At 43.1% G+C, this 19,822-nt stretch overlaps 1 protein-coding gene across 1 annotated transcript in view; it reads left to right on the top strand.

Annotated features, from left to right (window-relative positions):
• LOC149818493 (uncharacterized) overlaps window positions 1-19,822 on the top strand; it is a 196,175-nt gene that overhangs the window by 81,096 nt on the left and 95,257 nt on the right. The window contains exon 5 of the mRNA XM_089985429.1: window positions 3,404-3,432. Within this exon, the coding sequence (XP_089841555.1) occupies window positions 3,404-3,432 (29 nt within the window). The remainder of the gene's footprint in view (window positions 1-3,403; window positions 3,433-19,822) is intronic.

Here is a 19,822-nt window from a genome sequence, read left to right as displayed (position 1 = left end):
CTAGGATAACTAGATTCCACCACAGAGAAATTACCCAAAAGTGATCCGCTGGAAGAAAGACACTTCCCCATAGTCCAGAGATAGAAGTTAACGCAGCATTCAGGAAATTCATATCTCCGGGACGATTAGAACCAAAAAGTCTCTTATGGAAGGTTAAAAAAAAAAAAAATTATTCTTTTTATGAACTAAAGTTCAGATCCCAATAACCAGTAAAAAGTCACTTCATCATATCAGCATGCAGTGCATCCATAATTGGATAAGTAAAGAGTATGCTAATTGTGGGGGAGGAATAGTGAAAACAATGAAGCAGATGAAATCATTCAATCACATTAACATGGAGAAAAAGAGTCATCCCACGTATGTATTAGTAGTAGTCAAAGGTAGCTTTTATAATAAGTATAAAACTATCTACCTCCAATTCATCTTAAATCAGTAATCAAATGATTAAAACGAGGAGGACCACCATAAGCAAACCATGTGCAAAGTGTACAGAGCAACCATTATTAGTGAGGCAACAAAAGGATTAAAATGCAGACACTGGATTTGATGAAAAAGTTTCAAATGAGCCAAACAGAGCGTGTAATTGCAGAATGCACCAACAACACTACTCTTTAACATCACTTGGTCCCTCTTAGGATGATTTGCTGGAGAATCAATCGCAATGACCTTCAGATCAATGGGCACTTGATGGACCACTTTCTTCACTTGGAGACTTCTCCTATTCTCACAATAGCCGAGTGAAATGTTATACAGAAATGCACTTGGATGTGGATCTTCTATGATAAATAGAAAACCTACTGACTAATGTGATGAAAGGGACATAGAGAATGTATATCTTGTAACGAGCATGGACCGGATATCAACATTCAGAATAATGAATCGGTAAACAGAATTAACATGTGACACATTTAACAGCGGACCATCAACAAATGCCTTCAAACCTGAGCCTATCTTCACCATTTCGGTATTACATCATAACCAAACTAGCTATTCATATACTACTTCTCAATGAAATTGAAGTCCAAACCCCTCGGTAGGTTCCATTAATCTCACAGCAGATCAGTGCTCAGGTAATCTAACTTTTACAGGTATTATTACATAGGTTGATGACAAATGCGGCCTGGTTTGTAGTTATAAAATGATGAAGGGGTATTTAATCAAACGCAGGGAATGTAACGATATAAAATAGGGAATCCACAGGTGAAATGAAAAAAAAAAAATGATGATGATCATGGTTCAGAAAGAAAATTAAGTCAACATGAAAACCCATCTTCACAATAAAATATCTATAAACCCAAATCTTGTTTAGCCGATCAGGGCACTTCTCAGCAGACACTGAGGTCTGTGAAGGGCCGACGTTTGGGTTTTGACTCAAACACCAGTGACATATTAAGTGATGATTGTTAAAAAAAAAAAAAAAAACTAGTGAAATGGTAAACAATCAAGGCAAAGCAGAAGATAAGAAGAGACAACAGAATGATTATGTAAGACATAAGATGCATGGCGATGAGAATACGAACTTGAAATCGAGAAGGATCGGTTAGTTAAATAAAAAAAAAAACAAATGGGAAATCTCATAAGACAAGAATTCAAATGCCAGAAGCGGAATACCGATCAGAACTACCATATATAGACTGATGGAAATCGTAATCTAAGTCGATTCAAACAGTAAAAAGAAAAAAAAAGAAAAATGAAAACATGTAGGAATATGAAACTCCCTTGCTGTAGCACGAGGAGGTATCGGAATTTGCCATAGGCAACCGAATACCATCCGTAGTGCATTTAAAGGGGCCAAGAAGAGGGGAATCTAGAGAGAACTGAGAAATATAAAGGAGATGGACTTACCTAATTCTGCGGATATTCTCAAGGAGGGGATTGGATTCTTTTCTCTCAACTGCGAAATCCTCTTGTCACCGGAAGGGAGAGGAGAATCCTCTACAGCTCTGTGGATAAGAGATTTACCTTCAATCTCTTGAATGTGATACACCGGAGGAGAAGGGTTTATGAGTTTTAAGAAAAATGGGGAAGTCAGGATCTCTGGTTGCTAATGGCAAGAGTGCTCGACAAAGGGTCCGATCCCCTGTAGAAAGGGGGTCCCTTGTATTTATAATAGGGAAGGGGAACCATAGAAGGATCCAGAGGAAGTTGGGGATCAAGGGCGGAGAAGGAGGGCGTTGCAGATGGACGAAGGGTGGAGGCTGTAAGTGGATGTCGCGCATGGGGCTGGCTGGGGGAAGCTTCGTGAAGGTGGGGGAAGTTGAAGATGATGTTGGCGATCAAGGGTTGCCCTGAAGCAGAAGGGGGATGAGCGGTTAATGGAAACGGGGCGTGCGAAGCCGTTGCAGATGAAGGGCGAATGGAGGCCATGGGGGTTTCGAGAGGGGGTCTCGCACATGGGGGAGGCTTGGTGATGGCGGGATGGAGAGAGTGGCTGAGGGAGGAAAGCGAGTTAGGGTTTTCAAAAACCCTAACTCGACCCTCAGACCTCGAAATTTAGTTTTTCCAAAAACAGGCCTCCTTTTAAGGTTTTTCTAAAAAAAATGGTTAAAGGTGAGTTTTTGGCAAAAATCTTCAAAAACCGCGTAGTTTTTCACGATTTCTTTGATTTTTTGCGTGATTTTTCCCATTTTTTGTATTTTTAGAATAAAGTCCTAAAGTTTTACGAGAAATCAAAGATTAAAACTAATTTTTTGTGTTTTTGTAAAAATATTTACAAAAGGAAATTTTTCTGAGAATTTTAAATCTATTTTGAGAAAATTTCTTCAGACATGGGTTTTTGATCCGGATTTTGAGAAAATATGGATTTAAAGTACTGGATTCGGATCCAGAGTTGATTTTGAATATATCAATACGAATTTTAATTTAGAAAATCTAAAGAAATGACTTGATTTTCTCAGAAAACGGGTTTAGGGGCAAAAAGGGTCATTTTTATAAAATCTTTTGAAAAATTTGGGGTGTTCACAAACACCCTATTCATGAGATCCATGAACGATGCAGGAGCGTTAGTGAGTCCAAAGGGCATGACCGTAAATTCGTAATGCCCATACCTGGTCCGGAAGGCCGTCTTAGAGATATCATCTCCCTTAATTCTGAATTGATGGTACCCAGATCTAAGGTCGATCTTTGAGAAGATCCTGGCCCTCTGCAACTGATCGAACAGATCCTCGATGCGTGGCAACGGGTACTTATTCTTTATTGTCGCCTGGTTAAGCATCCGATAATCGATGCACAACCGCAATGATCCGTCTTTCTTTTTCACGAACAAGACGAGAGCTCCCCAGGGCGAGACACTGGGGCGAATGAATCCCTGATCCATCAACTCCTGCAACTGCTTCTTGAGATCTGCGAGCTCGGCTGGCGCCATCCGATATGGAGCCTTAGAAATTGGCGCAGTACCCGGCAGCAACTCGATGCTGAACTGCACCTCGCGAGGTGGTGGAAGGCCTGCCAGTTCCTCCGGGAAGACGTTTGGAAAATATCGAACAATCTCCAAGTCTCCCATCGGGACTCGCGTCGGCCCGGACTGGATGACACTGACCAAAAAGGCAGTGCATCCCTTCCTCAGGTAGCTCTGCGCCTTCAACGATGAAATCAACTTGCTCGCCCGAACGGGTTTCACGATCTTGAATTCCATCTTGGGCATTCCTGGTGGAGATAAAACAATCCTGCTATCTCGGCAAAAAATCTTGGCATGATACTTATGCAGCCAATCCATGCCTAGGATGACATCAAATTCTGTCATCACTAGCAGGATAGCATAAGCCGGTAAATGCCGATCTGCTAAGACTACGTCCAACTCTGGTACGTAGGCCGCACAAATGGTATTTTTCCCAATCGGGTTATACACTTCAAGTGTATTATGCAAGGGTTTTACAGGTATGTGCAAACACTCGGCAAAATTTACCGAAATAAAAGAGTGTGTGGCACCACAATCAAAAAGCACAAAAGCCGCTTGGTTAGCGACAAAAAGGGTACCTTGCACTAGGTCGCCCTTGGTCAACTGCTCAGCCTTGGCTGAGTAGACGCGTCCCGGCGCCCTCCTTTCACCGCTCGTCTGTGATGGTGGCGACTGATACTGCTGTTGCTGCAGTGGTGGCCGAGGGAGCAAAGGTGCTCCGCTGGTCTGCCTGGAATCATCAGTCGCCTTTTTGCGGCAATCACGGACGTAGTGGCCTATCTTGCCACAATACAGGCATCCGCCTGTGTCGAGCGGGCACGCCTGCCAAAAGTGAGATCGCTGGCATCTAGGGCATACGCTGCCAGCCTGTTGCCTGGCTGGAGGGTTGCCCTGTGGCCGCTGACGCTTCGAAGGAGGATATCGTTTCCTTCCTCCTTCGCTCTTTACAGGAAGGAGCGGTCGTTTGCCTGGGTCGCCGGAAGGTGTCTTCGGCTCACCACCCGTAGCGGGTGGCCTCCTGCCCTGAGCACTCTTAGTACGCTCCCATGCTTCACTCAGAACGGTGGCGGCAGCAACTGCCGCAGAGAAGGTCGAGGGCATGCTCGTTAGGACACGATGCATGAGTCCCTCCTTCAGCCCCCGAACAAACTTTCCTGCTCGCTCGCGATCATCCGCGAACAGGTTAGGGCAGTAGGGTTCCAAACTCTGGAATTTGGCGATGTAATCCGTCAAACTCGAATTGCCCTGGCAGAGCTCCAAGAACTCCACCTTCTTCTTCTCCCTTGCGTGAGGCGGGAAATAGTTCTCCAAGAAAGCCTTTCTGAAAGCTTCCCAAGGAATGGGCGAAATCCCCAAAAACTGCACACCCCGCGTCATGTCCCACCAACTGCGGGCATTCCCCTTCAGCCTAAAGGTCCCGAATAGCGTCTTCTTGTCATCGGGCACTGACAAGACCTCGAACACTCGTTCCACCTCCTTCACCCAGCTATCGGCCATGTCTAGGTCGGGCTTGCCGTCGAAGGTCGGGGGATCAAGCTTTAGAAATTTCTCATACGTCACTGCGGTATGCGGGATCGGCTCAGGAACGGGCGCTGGTTCCCTTTGGGAACGAATTTGGTCTCGCATAGCCGCTACCAGGGAACCTAGGGAATCCATCACGAATTCCCGCTGATCTGACCATTCGTCAGCAGACCCTTCGTTCGAGTTCCTTGCCATCCTTGGACTAAACAAGGAATACCCATAATTAGAAATTTTAGGAAGCTCAAAACAAGCAAAAACATAAGTACTATTCATGTTTAACATGAGTAGTTTATGTAACCCCAGCAATGCTGGTACATACACAAAACATGTCAAGCCACTTAACTTAACAATGCCTTGTGCACCTACTAAGCAAGAGGAAAAGTATACTCACAGCGCGATGCAGATGCTCAATGGTCAAGAATCCTTGCTTCCCTTAGCTCTGATACCAAGTTGTAACACCCCAAAATTTCAAGCTTGCAAACCTTTCAAAAAAAAAACAGACAAGAGACTAAAAAGGAATCTCTTCATCTCAGAGATGGTTTACGAAATCAACGGAAGACTATACTTTTATTAATTTCAAAAAGGCAAGCTGACAACTTTGAGCGCGTTAGCTAAAAGAACCAAAACGCACAACACATGATACTTGCAAACACTTGGAAAAGCCACTTTCATTTAAGAAGTTCTCCAAATAGTACAAAATTCGGATATTCCAAGGAAAATCCATTACAAAACCCCAAACAACAGGACGCGAGCTAAGAGCAGGAAGAAGAACGTCTTGGAGCCATCTTGCCATCGCGCCATCGCCTGTGGTGTACCTAATCATCACCTGTACCCATAGAATGGGTTAGTTTCGCGAAAAACTAGTAGGTGCACATGAGAGACTACAAGGAACTGAATTATGCAATTTAATTCAGTAGATTACGCAGTTTAAAGCAAATATGCAGTTAAACAAGTAAGCAATGCATGCAGATAACTAGTGCAAACGCGTAAGTAGTGCAAGCGAATAAGTAGTGCAAGTGAATAAGTAGTGCAAGTGAATCAGTAGTGCAACGAATCAGTAGTGCAGCGAATCAGTAGTGCAACTAATCAGTAGTGCAACGAATCAGTAGTGCAGCGAATCAGTAGTGCAAGGAATCAGTAGTGCAAGCGAGTCGGTGGTGCAAGCGAGTCGGTAGTGCAGGCGAGTCTCACGGCTCAGCAACCAATGTGAACAGACTTTATGTTCAGATATTACTGGCCTGCGAGTACGTGCAGGCAAAACATAGAAACAACTGAGACTAGTTCGGGCGTCTATTATTCTATGTATTTTCAATAACCCGAATAGCTAGTTGAGTCTGCTCCAAAGGGGACGGCTTTAGCCGAGAGAGGATTCCCCAGAGGCTGAAAAGCAGTGCCACGGATGCATCCAACTTCTGCAGAAGTGTTGAGCCAACTATTGTAGCCCCTTTCCCCTAACTCCAATGACTGGAGAGGCCGGATCATTGCCCGTGGGGTGGTTGTTAACAACCTGTCCATTGGAGTTTTTGTACCGATCTGTCCTCTCCCTTGACAGACAACCACAAGCGAACGGGTGCGTTAGGGGTTGCTTAACTAATGACCCATTCTATGCTGTGGTCTTTAAACCACTCGAGCATCTTGCCTGTGAAGGCGAATGTGAGGCCATTTATGTGATTACAACAATTTGCATTTAGCGTTGTTCGAGGTCGCACGATCGTCTCATCCGATCATCACAGTACTAGACGTGTCGTGCACGACTACAAGTACTCTAGGATAAAGGGGGTATAGCTCCTCAATAGAAGCCTCAACAGGAGTGTTTCACAAAGATGTAAAGTTTATCAACTTTACTCTATCTTTTGAAACTGCAGTACCTTGTGCCAACATGATGCATGTGATTATCTCGAATCACATCCGCTATCGGGGTATCTACATGTCTCGCATGACTCGATACCGGCCTCGATAGACGGGATACGGGTTTCTCAACAAAACACCCGCTAAGAAGTTCGCTCGCTCCCGACTAAACTCTTGTCGCAAGAGGGAGAGTGGTAAATGCTTCTTGCATCCTCCACGAGGATGCCCTTAAGGCATCCGCAAAGAATAAGAACCTGCACGTCATCTGCAATAGCAAGGCAATACCAACACAAATGCAAAAGCAAGGGCCTAGGCGCAGAGCGCGACGGCAAGGTAAAGGGCAAGGATTGCGAAACCGCATCCTTGAGTGAAGTGGATACTCGTATAAATATATATATATTTGTATATATATATATTTGTATATATATATATATATATATATATATATATATATGTATATATTCATTCAATGGTCGCTTTTAGTTCAATTGAACTTAATTCAATTATCCAAGTCTTCTGTGCAATTTTTCCCCTACCTTGGAGGGTTACGAGCTTGCTGACGTCTGCGGACGTACACGATTGACGGCTCGGGTCGCGGAGCGCGATTGGGATCTGTCGTAGCTGCAAATATGCGATATTAACAAGCAAACTCTGACAAAAGCAAAAGCAAGGCAAAGACTCGACTTTGCCGATACATAAGGTTGGGGCCAACCATCCCAATTGACTCGAAAAGAAGATGGGGCAGAATCAAAAGACTCTAGCTGCCAAAAGAGGGATGTAGCCCATGCGAGCAGATGACTCACGCTACTAGGAATTCCTCATTGGAGACCAACAATTGTAATGATTTGTCCCCATCACGATGTAGCTTCCAAAGATTTCTCGGGCCTGTCGGCCAAGGGTACAGGCCTTGCGCACAAAGGGCAGGGGGCCATCGGCCCCTGCTAGCAAAAAAGAAAGTCAGGGGCCGATGGCCCCTGCTGGCAAAAGAAAGACAGGGGCCCATCGGCCCCTGCTGGCAACAAGGCAGGGGCCGATGGCCCTTGCTGGCAAACAGAAAAGCAGGGGCCATAAGCCCCTGCTGGCTAGCAAAAAGAGAGGCAGGGGCCCATCGGCCCCTGCTGGCAACAAGGCAGGGGCCGATGGCCCCTGCTGGCAACAAGAAAGGCAGGGGCCATAAGCCCCTGCTGGCTCACAAAAAGGAAGGCAGGGGCCCATCGGCCCCTGCTGGCACACGGAAAGGCAGGGGCCAATGGCCCCTGCTGGCGCAACAAAAAGGGACAGGGAGGAGGGGCTCGGCCCCTCCCCTACCGTAACGGAAGCAAAGAGGGGGGCTCAGCCCTCTCCCCTACCATAACGGAGAGCAGAGAGGGGTGTCGGGCCCCTCCCCTACAAAAAAGGGGGCACAGGGAGGGGGTTTGACCCCTCCCGTGGGCACACAGAGAAGTGAGGGAGAGAGAGAGAAGAGACGGAGAGGGAAAAGAGGGAGAAAGAGGAAGCGATGGCGTACCAGGGGGTTTTCGGAGGAAGCTCGCCGAAGAGGAGCTCGCCGGAAGGAAGGGGGGTCACCGATGTCGGTGGCGGCGGCTGTCGGGGGTCGCCGACGTCGGTGACCGTGGACGAGCGAGAGAGGGAAACGGAGAGACAGAGAGCAAGTGGCAGTGAGGGGGGTTTCGTAACCCTCCTCCCGCCTGCCTCGCTGTCTTTTAATGACATCGAGGGGCGGTGGCCCGGGTCGGATCCGGATCCGGCCCAAACCAATTTTTTTTTTTTTTTGATATTACAATGTCACAGAATTCAGATCTTGTTTATCCTTAATATAGGCCCACTCCCATGCTGGATCACCTGATTTTCTCTTAAAGTTCTGAATATGTTCCAAATTTGAAAATGTGGACCCACTAGCACTTGCAGATGAAGCCCCCTTCTATTGTTCTAAAAAATGATAAGAATCTAAAAAAAGGCAACATCTAAATTTGCTAAATAAAAAGAAGTAAGCAACAAATAACATATCAGCAAAATATGAATTCATAATAAAAAAACCCTTAAGTTTTTTTTTGTAATTGCAGCACACATTTAATGACAACTTTAACAGGAGCAAACCCTAGGTTTTTTATTAACTATAAAAAAGTTTAGGTGTGTTTTTAACAATATTGAAAACTTAGATGTGTTTTTTATAATCAACCAAAATTTAGGTGTTTTTTTTAAAATGTCCCCCAAAAAACATAGTTAAACCTAATTTGAGTTGGGTTCTGGTCATTATTTTATGCCTATCCTGATGTTTGGGTTTGGGCTCAGTCAGATACCAGACATGGATCCGGCCCATTGACTGCCCAAGATGAGATCTGTGAACTTATACCCAAACAAATGTTTATCTGTGCACTTATACCCTAACAAATGTATATATGTGCCCACACATGCAACATTGGAAATAGCCAGTAACAAAAATTGGAGTGTGGCTGAGATTTGTTCGGATCACAGTAAATCTTTTTAGAAGAATTTCTAACTTGTCCGCACGGGAATTTGTAGGGGATTTTCAAAAAATGATTGTTTTTCTTTCATAGAATCAGTAATTTAGAGAAAAAGTCAAAAGGAAATTTACAAAAGCCAACAAGCGAAAATGTTTGGTTTATAAGAGGAAAAAAAAGAGAAAAACATAACTGCCACAACATAGATGAAAATATTATTCATGGCAGCATTGATCCCAATTTCATGGAGATACTCTTTACACTGGTGTATAAAGCATAGCTACCGGAAGCTTCTTAGATAGGTGGGAAGCTCGCTTCCTGGAAACTCGCTTCAGAAGCGTGATACTCCTCGCTTCCGAAACTTGATGAGAACCTCGATTCCCCCATGCTTCTCCTATGCTTTCCACACGCCTCATCTATTCTTCTTATATGTTCTCTTACTTAACTTTTCTTGTTTTTTATGTGTTTTCTCTCACTTTTCTCACTCACTTCCATGTGCTTTCTCTAAATTGGTAGTCATCATTTTTAGATTTTGTTATACATTTAATTCTTACACTAAAAAAACATGAAATTTAATATTCGTCACTTTTATTTTAGTTTTTATTTGTGTTTCATTTTGATTTTCATTCAATTCATATATTTCTTTTATTTATTCTTCACTTCCCGCTTCCTATATATTTTAAAATTCATTGCTTCTCGCTTCCGCTTTCTGTATCGTTTCCCGCTTCCGTTTCCTAGTCTGACAACCTTGGTATAAAGTGATCCTAATAAACCAATAATGTCTATTTAGTACAAATATGACACCCAACAGTTTGCTTCATCACTCTTTTTTTTATAGGCAAGCCATCACTGAGCATTTGATCTTTCTAGATTTATATTCTGATCAAATATATCACACTCACATCATTGGAATCACACCACGGAGCCAGCCCAAACTGTGAAGTGTGAACTCAAAAGGACAGTTTAAAAATGTTAAAAAAAATGTGAAATGTTAAACAAAATGCTACCAAATAATGTCCCAAAATATGATGAAGAAAACCGTGGCACCAACAGCTTGAAACACTGAACACATTACTATAATACTTTAATTCTTTTTCTTCACTTACCTTTGTTTATAAGGTTCATATGGAGAGTACAACTTTTAAGAGAGAGAGAGAGAGGTAGCGGTACCTGTAGAGGGGGGAGAAGGTTGACCTTCTTCGGCTCTGCCCTAGCGAGAGAAAGGAGAGAGAACGGAGCGAGAGAGAGTGGAGCGAAAAAGGGGAAAAATGACCCTTTTCCCCCTTTTATACATGTTGATAACAGTCAATGGAAAAAAAATACCGACCTAGGCTTATGCCTAGGCACCACCTTTGACAACTAAGCTTACCACTAACTAATGCTAAAATCCATAAGTACCCCTGAAAAAATGAAATGTACACATAAATACAAAGAGGGGGTACCACACTAAATGTAATACACATATGATACATAAGTCTCATATGTGATTTAACATAAGAAGCGAGAATATAGCTGTAAATTCATAAAACGATATTAAAGGCAAAATATCACAATATTTTAAAAATATCATAAATTTATATATGTCATGATATTATCGTGATAATATCATGATATTATAAGTTGCCTTTTACTTTTTATTATATCTTAACTATGTTTTTCTTCTTTCTTTTGTTTTTTTACTTATTTTTTGTATTATGTGTTGCTTTTCTCACTTATTGCTACTGTTTTTAAAAAATTTTTAAGCATCAAGTTTATATTTATCAGCCAAACCTAGAGAAATTGCCTTGCTAAGATATGTTCGAGACCGATATTTGTGACTATGATAATATATATTTTTTATATTTATATAATGCATGTCTACCTATTTTATTGCTTGTTGATCATTGATTTATATTTTATACTACTGTGATATAAAAATTTCTAAAATATTGTTTATTCTGTTTGATGCCATTATTTGGGCTATTTCTTGATTCTTTCTTGCCTGTGTTCACTTATTCTCAACTTTTATGTGTTGCTTACTTTGTTAGCCTTCACATGACAGCTTTCAGATGATGAAGGTTGTAAGACCCGCAATTTTTCAGAAAAATCTGAATAAAATTCATGAGGCATTTACCGGTAAAAATAGCATTTCTTCTCAGAATACGAAACGAATCAATTCCTGCGAGCCAGTTATACTTAGGATATTCGTCGAATCGCGAATATATGCTCAAACACTCTGGAAGCCATAACTTCCTACCTGAATGAAATCAAAGGATTTCCTCGAGCCAACTTTCTTAGTTACGTCAATACGAAGAAAATGGCGTACTCAGAATTTTTCGGAAAAAAATCGCCGAAAACCCGAAATTTTTGCGGGACCCACAGAAATGTTGGTGGGACCCACAGAAATATTCCTCAGAAAATATCTTTTGGGACCCACAAAATATCCTATGGAAATATCTAGTGGGCCCCACCTCAAAAGGAACCTCCAGGAATTTAAAAGAAGCCAAGGGGTAAAAGGGGCATGGAAAACTCAAGAGGAGGTGGGCTTGGGCTATAAATAGCCCTCCCCACTCTCTCTCTTCTCATAATTTCGACCCCCCCTCTCTCTCTTGCCTTCTCTCTCTCTCCTAAACCTCCCCTACCTAGCCTAGCCCACCTGAGCCCACCTGACCTGGTCTGAGCCTGCCTAACTTAGCCTGAGCCTGCCTGACCTGGTCCTAACCCACCTGACCTGGGTCTGAACCCACTTGACCTGGTCCAAACCCAGTTGACTTGACTTGAACCTAGTTGGGTTTAAAGTCAAAGTCAAAGTCCTTTTTGGTCCAGATTCCGGTTTGGATTTCTGAACCCAGACCTAGCCTACTTGAGCTGAGTTCGAACCTGCTGAACCCAGTTGACTTGGATCGAACCCTGTTTAGTTCAAACCACTTAGGTTGAGTAGCTTGACCTACTCTACCTCTTTCTCAACTAAGTCAGCTTCATCTGACTTAGTCTAACCTCTCGAAGGAAGGCTAGAAGCCAAAGAAGCAACCCGGAGCCGTTTCTTCCTCGATTTGAAGTAAGTTCGCTTCGTTGATCCATCTCTCTCAAGTATTTGATTGTTTGTATATAGAATATACTTTCTGAAGTAGTATCTTGCTTTAGTTCTTGATTGAGCCCTTTTTGGACACTTCGGTGTTCACCCGCTCGTCTCGTAACTATCGTCGGATATATCTATGTTCAAATACGCAGTATATGCGTTCTTCAAAATGGTATCTCGCTTTAGTTCTTGGTTGAGCCCTTTAGGACACTTCGGTGTTCACCCGCTCGCTTCGTAACTATCGTTGGATACAGATCTAGGTGTATATCTGCTGATTCTGCCGACGCGTCTTATATCGCACAGGCTATGTAATTTACCTTTGCCGTCGCATCGTATGATGCCAAGGCTCTCTGTTTTCTGCACTTCCGATTACTGCACTTCCGATTATGCATTTACTTACGCCGTCGCGTCGAACGATGCCAAAGCTCCTGCTTTCTGCAATGTATTTACTTACGCCGTCGCGTCGAACGATGCCAAGGCTTCTGCTTTGTTATATATGTAGAATATTTCGTTCAGTTACACACCCTGAACAATAGTATATGCATTTCTTTACGCCGCCGCTGTATAAAGCACAGGCTTCTGCTTATACTACATATATAGCGCATAAATGAGCGTTCAAACAGAGATCAAACTCTAAATCGCCCATGCGATTCCTTGACCGCTCCTCGTTCAAGATTCTGCTTGACGAATGAAGCCCCTATTGGAAAGGCTTCGGTTTTTGGCAAAATGCTCTTTACGTAAAGACTAAATCAATTACGTATGGCCTAGCTATGGCCAAGGGTTCCTGCAACCTTGATGGATGCAAAGTACGCACAACGGTGCGCATCCATTTCCCGAATTAAGCATGGCAATTTCCTACCAAAGAGGGGAGATGCCGCTGAAATGGATAAAAGAAACGCACGCTTTCTCCGTAAAAGAGAGGAAGTGCTGCTGAAATTTCTGAAGAAGCTAAGAATAGCTCAGAAAGAACGTAGCAGGATACTCTGACATATAGCAGAGTGCTACCCAGTTCATGGTTTGCCCTCTACAACGTAGAAGGGTTCGTCGCACCACTGTCGGTAGAGCAGGGGAGGTGCTGACGAAATGGTTGGCAGAAGAGCTGCCGGAACCAATGGAACGGCATAATAATGTCCGTTGATGGAACGAGGCCAGATCGGCTCGTATCCTTGTGCCTGCAAGGGCACCTTGCTCGTAAGGGCCGCTAAGCCGGAGTAGAGGTTGCGCCTTAGCTAGGTTTGGACTCGTTGCGTAAAAACACGCCGAGTAGCCGATCTATTTAGATCGAGTCATATGCATGCTCATTGAGAACGGTTACACAACCAGACTCGTAAGGGCCAAAGAGCCAGAGTGTGTTGTTTCCACCCAAAGAGGTGTGATGCTCGTGGTGGCCGAAGTGCCAAAGAGCGGTGTTCTGCATGCATATGAATAAGACTTAAGGTCACACATACCCCGCGGTTGAAGATCGTGTTAGGGGTACCCCCTCAGTAATGACTGTGTTGGGGAAGACTGAATGGGGTTGGGTACATACTCCCGTAGTGCTGAAAGCACGGGCTGCCTAAATGGCATGCAGATTCTGTCCAAGTAATTGTAAGACTGGCAGACCCCTTCAGGAATTATGCTCACTGTGGAATGGCAGTGATGGTACAGCCTTGAGTGACACGTATTTTACTTTGGACCTGATAGAGTCCACGATGGCCTCAGTCACTCATGGGTTTTGGGGTCGTGGTTATCCTTAAGATCTAAGGATTGAACCCAACTACTGCAAGTAGAGGATGCATACGAATATGGGCCTAGTAGGGACCTCCCAGTTGAAACACACTGCCCTACTATGGATAGGGTCAACAGGCCTCTGGGGTATCTGAAATACATGGAATAATCAACCCCCAGAACGTCGCGTTGATGCCCGGACAATAGCTCTACCTGCGTACCAAAGGCGGGAGCGGTTAATTATCGAAACAATGCATTAGCTTAGGTTCAGCGATGCTTTGAATGTATGAGTGGATGACGTGTTGAGTCAGTCCTGCATAACCTTTGTGAAGGTGTCATGTTCGGTATACTACTGGACCGACTGGGCAAAGACCCGTGTCGTATCCGCACGACTAAGCGAAGCTCGAGGAGTTGTCCTTAGATGCGTGGGATACGGATGTGCCAAGTATGAAGACTTGAGCTAAACATCACTTTGAGACCCGGAAGAGGTCATGGCTAAGTCATGGAGACTTAAGCGGCTATTCGAATCACAGCCCTGAAAAGGCTTGCTCTAAGTCATGAGGACTCGAGCGGATGTTCAACTCATAGCCCTGAGGAGGCTCTTGCGATATACGCTAAGTCTTGGAGGCTTCAGCGTCGTTATTGCGTATTGCGACCCTGAGTGGTCATTATCGTACTTGAGTTGAATGGATGTATGACTGCATGCTTACCAGACCATCAGTGGTTCTGACCCCGTTTTATGGGGATTTCAGGTGTTGGACCTGCGTGGCAATATGCGGAGCAAGGCGGCATCGAGTTCCAGGGTTTCTCTAGACAGAGTTGTACTGCTTCCTTTTTATAGAACCTATACTGCTTTCCAAGCAGTGATGTTGTAATAAACATGTGGTTTTCGATAAAATGGAACACTTCGGTGGTCAATGAGTTGCTTGGCCACATACCTGCAACGTGCTCGGAGTCTTCTAAAACCGACGACTCATTATCGTCTGATTCCGCTGCTAAAAGCTTTTGTAAGTTCCGCTACAAAGAAAAAAAAAAGAAATTCATGAAAATTTTAACTTAGCTTTGTTTTGGAAATCCGGGGCGTTACAAAGGTGAACCAAATGAGAGCAGCAGCAACAAAACCGGGGAAAATTCAAGTTTATGTGAACATAAAATCCTCACAAGTTTCTCCATTGATTCATGGTGCCAACAGATCATGAATCAACAAAACATCTCTGTGCTTCCTAATCTGTTAAATGGATTCTGGGTTGCATGCCATTATGGAAGTGATAACTCTGATGCTCTATTATACAAGATTCAGACAAGAGCAGCTTTCTGCAAGGTTTTGTTAATTGTGCTTCATGAAGCAGACAGTATATTTCGAAGATTATTGGGAATGTCAAGCTCTGGTTGCAAGGACACTGTACTGAGCTTGCAAAATACTTCAAAATGGGCCTCAGTGAAACCACTGGTTAAGTCTTACATCAAAAGTACACTGTATCTTCTGACTCAGGCTACAGATACACAGATAATTGTCTTCGTCCTTTCTCGGCTCAGAGATTCAGTTATATTTTTAGTTGCATTTCCGGTTTTGCTACAAAGGCTTAGCAAGGTAACTGTTGTTGAACAAGCTAGAATCTATTGAGAAGCAAAAGATATGCATATGTATGCGTAAACATGCACGGATGTGCCCCATGCTATCCATGTGCAAGCTTGTATTTGTGTGCTGACGTTGTCATGTCTGTGTTTTTCCAAAAAACATGTTTGTTTTTTAGTTTTATGCTTTGTTCATTACATTAAGCCATTTCTACGGCAAAATCGTGAGACTTCTTTTAAATGCAATGAAGTTTCCAGGATCTATATTGCATGATCCTGCTGGTACAACAGAAAGGATATATTTGGTATTTCTTTGGGAGAAAAGTTTTCTTTATGAGGAAAGACGTAGGGAACAAGGGGTTTCGGTGCTAAATTTTTTAATGAGCAAATGTGGTTATTTCACAAAATTCATTTATTGCAGATGGAAAACCCTTTTTAGGTGTTTGCATCTATTATTTCATAATAATTCATATTTTGAGAAAGGTTTTTTCCTTGTTTGTCTCAAAGTGCTTGTCCATCACATGGGAAGAGGTGTACTTAATCTGCCCGGAGGTCACATAGATTGGAACCCCTATAGTTAACTTATTATCATTATACATGAGATTGATTTGAACCGTTGATGTAACACTCGGCTATTGCAAGGGCATTCTTGTGATGAATGTCTAATAACTTATCACTTAATGGATTTTTATTATCTCATATGTGAGGTGATTGCAGATTGCCATCCACCTATGGGCAACTGGAGGAGGGAGAGTCTCTTTGGCAGCATTCTTACTCATCCAAAGCATGGTTCTGCAGTTAAATTCATATTGCTATGATTCCTTCCTAACGAACATGTACAAAACATTTTTGGCACACTCCAAATTTGTTGAACCGTAAAACATAAAACATATCCAGTTTCTTGCTGATTCTGTTGTGGAGTTGTACTCACTAGATATTGCTAAGTCTTACCAGAAGGCATCCATCCTTATACAGCACCTTTCCAAGGTTTTGCAGCATGCCCTCAAAACCAAGATGGAGGTCAGTTTTTCAGCTCATGCATATCACAATTTTAAAAGCCAAATTAGTTTGCTAGTTATCGTGTCTAATTGTTTCTGCTTGTCCATCTATGCATAATGTAGAATATTACAGTTATTGAATATATTAAAAAGTCTAAGATTTTAGGTTATTGAATATTGTAATATTATGCATTATTGGATGTTTTGGTACCCTTTTTGGTTATAGTATATCAAAAAGCTTAGCCTTTCAAGAGGAAATATTTATGTAGAACCTATATATATGAAATATGATGTTACAATATAAAAAAAATTCCTCAGATCTAGTAAACCATCTACCCCCACTCCTTCACTTTCTCTCTCTGTGAAACTTGCTAGGCCCTTGTTTGGTGCCTTTTTTGATAATGGGAAACTCCTAATAATACTTAATATCCAAAAAAAGAAAAAAAAAATTCTGAAAGAACAAAAGCACAATTTATAATACTTGTACAGTGTAGTCGATTGAACCTCAACCTTGCGAAATTATGAACATTATGTATGTAACAAACAAACCTTCTCATTTCCTTAAGAGTCATTGACACTTCCAATTCTGTAGATTGGACTGCAGAATTTGCAATTTGATCAAGCCACATGATCAAGATATAGCTGGATAGATGTCAGACACATCTAGGGATGTAACTGGGTTGGATGTGGTTTCAATGTAGGCATAATTGGATATAACTGATGTCACATGGACTCGGTTAGGAGGTCGATGCACCCATGTCGACACGCCCCGACACAGGTGCGGCTTCAGACACGGGGCAGACTCGGTCAACAAGTGTTGGACTCGGTCAATGCATCAGGGCCGAGTCCATCCACTTTATAGACTTGGTCAACTTTGACTGAGCCTATTGTTGTCCATATTTAAAATTTATTTTGGACTCGGGTCGGGTCCGATCCGGACCCGATCCGGATCCAAAATGTTTATCGGGGTCGGGGTCGAACCCTAAAGAGGCTACGCAAGGGGAGGGGCTTACGACAGACCCCTCCCCGCTGATCTTTCCCTCTCCCCCAGCCGTCCCTCGCTCTTCGTCCCCTTCAGTCTCGCCGGCGACCCAGACCCCGACGATCGTAGCCGCAGCCACCGGTCCTCTCAGGTATGCACTCCTCCCTCTTCCGTTCTTCTTCCCCTTCGTCCGGTAGGGGGCGGATCCCCCTGCCTCGTTCGTGTTTTCCGGCAGGGGATGGAGGCCCCTGCTTGAGTTTATTTTTCAGCAGGGGGCTCCCGTGCCTCAGATTTGTTTTTCGAAAGGGGGCTGCCCCCTGCGTCAGATCTGTTTTCCGGTAGGGGGCTCCGCCCCCTGCCTCAGATCTATTTTCGGGCAGGGGGCTGCTCCCTGAGTCGGATCTGTTTTCCGTTAGGGGACTTCGCCCCCTGCCTCAGTTTATTTTTTGGCAGGGGGAGGAGCCCCGTACCTCGTTCGTGTTTTCCAACAGGGGGTGGAGGCCCCTGTCTCAGTTTATTTTCCGGCAGGGGGCTCCCCTGCCTCAAATCTGTTTTCCGGCAGGGGGCTGCCCTCTGCCTCATATTTGTTTTCCGGTAGGGGGCTCCACCCCCTACCTCAGTCGCAGGTTTTCGGCAGGGGGCGGAGCCCGCCTCAGATCTGTTTTCTGATAGGGGGCTCTCCCCCTGCCTCAACCCCTGCCTTTGTTATTTTCTATCAGGCACACAGTTAGAGGGGTGGAGCTCTTGTTACTATTTTTTTGAAGTGTTTATTAACTTTATTTACATATTTTCTATTCACTTTTCACTTTTCAGATACAATGGCGAGTTCTAGTGGTGTCAATAGAGTTGGTTCAAGTTTAACTCTGAATTAGAAGTTTCTCAACCACTTTGGAGGCTTGTGACAAAAGGGATAAAAAGCTAGTGGTGTAAGATTCACAAAAAATATTAAAAATTTGACCAAATAAAAAAACAAAATAAAGCATCATTTATGTACTATTAATATATAATTAGATATTAAGTGGACAATCTAAACTAAATTATAAAACTAATTCAAAGAAATGACTACAATGCAATAATTTAACTGATCCAACAAAGAAGATGTGATTATTTAACCAAGGAACAAGACCAAAAATCACAATAACTAGCAAGAACCACTCTACATATTTGTATAAAGGACAACATAATGCTATACACCACACATAGTTATACTTAGCAAACACAATTATATAATACAAATAGCATGCAGCTAATAAAAAAACAACAAATCAATGAATTACTAAATCAATATATAATTAATTAACAAGAACAAAGTAATTTTCTGATTAACAGGCCCGATTGTTCAAGAAGAACAGAGGAAGGGAAGAAGAAAAATGAGGAGGAAAGAAGGGGGAGAAGAAGAAAAGGAAGTAGGAGGGAAGAAGAAAAAGAATATCAGAAGAACAATAAGAAGGGGAAGAAAAACAAAAGAAGAAGAAGTTGGGCAGAGGAAGAAGGAGAAGAACGGAAGAAGAAAAGAGAGAGACCTAAGCAATCGGGCCTCCCTTGTTTTTTTAACCTGAGGAGAAGAATATCTGCAGAAGGAAGGAGAAGAAGATCAGCATAGGAAGAATAAGAAGGAGGAGGAGAAGAAGAAGAAGAAGAAGAAGAAGAGATGAAGGAGAGAGAGGGGTGCGTACCGAATGGACCCTCCTTCCTCCTCCTTCCTTTCGGCAGAGAGAGAGAGAGAGGGCCTTCTTCCTCTTCTTCTTGAAAGAACACGAGAGGGTTCTTCTTCTTCCTTTCGGCAGAGGCGAGAGAGCCCTAAACAATCGGGCCTCTCTCTTCTTTCAAAAATCGAGAGCCTATTGCCTCACAGGCACTTGCGCTTCATTAACGCGCCTCAAGGCAAAAGCGCACCTTTTACGCTATCCATCAAAAACTTCAAATTAGTCTACCTGAAAGCTGAACACGTTCCATTCGACTAGTGATCCTAAAACAATGACTAAGAGAATAAGCACTCTCCCAAATAACCATACCAACAATGATTCAGACATCGAACACTATATAAGATGATCACAACAAAATTACTTTTCCCACAGAATAACCATATAAACATCGATCAATTGACACCATCTTCACTGAAACAATGATGTAAACCATGTTGTGAAAAGCGATGGGGCGTAGAGAAGGGTTCCACTAAAATATGAAGAGAGGAGTAAAGCACAAGCCTTAAAAACACATTTTTAAAAACTTAAAAAAAAAAATATCTAAAAACACAAATAAATAAAAGAAATA

This window comes from Nuphar pumila, chromosome 13 (assembly GCF_984573655.1).
Source record: "Nuphar pumila chromosome 13, dmNupPumi1.hap1.1, whole genome shotgun sequence".
NCBI lineage: Eukaryota > Viridiplantae > Streptophyta > Magnoliopsida > Nymphaeales > Nymphaeaceae > Nuphar > Nuphar pumila.
The sequence above is the reverse complement of the archived record's forward strand: the minus strand, read 5'-3'. Positions and strand labels throughout refer to the sequence as shown.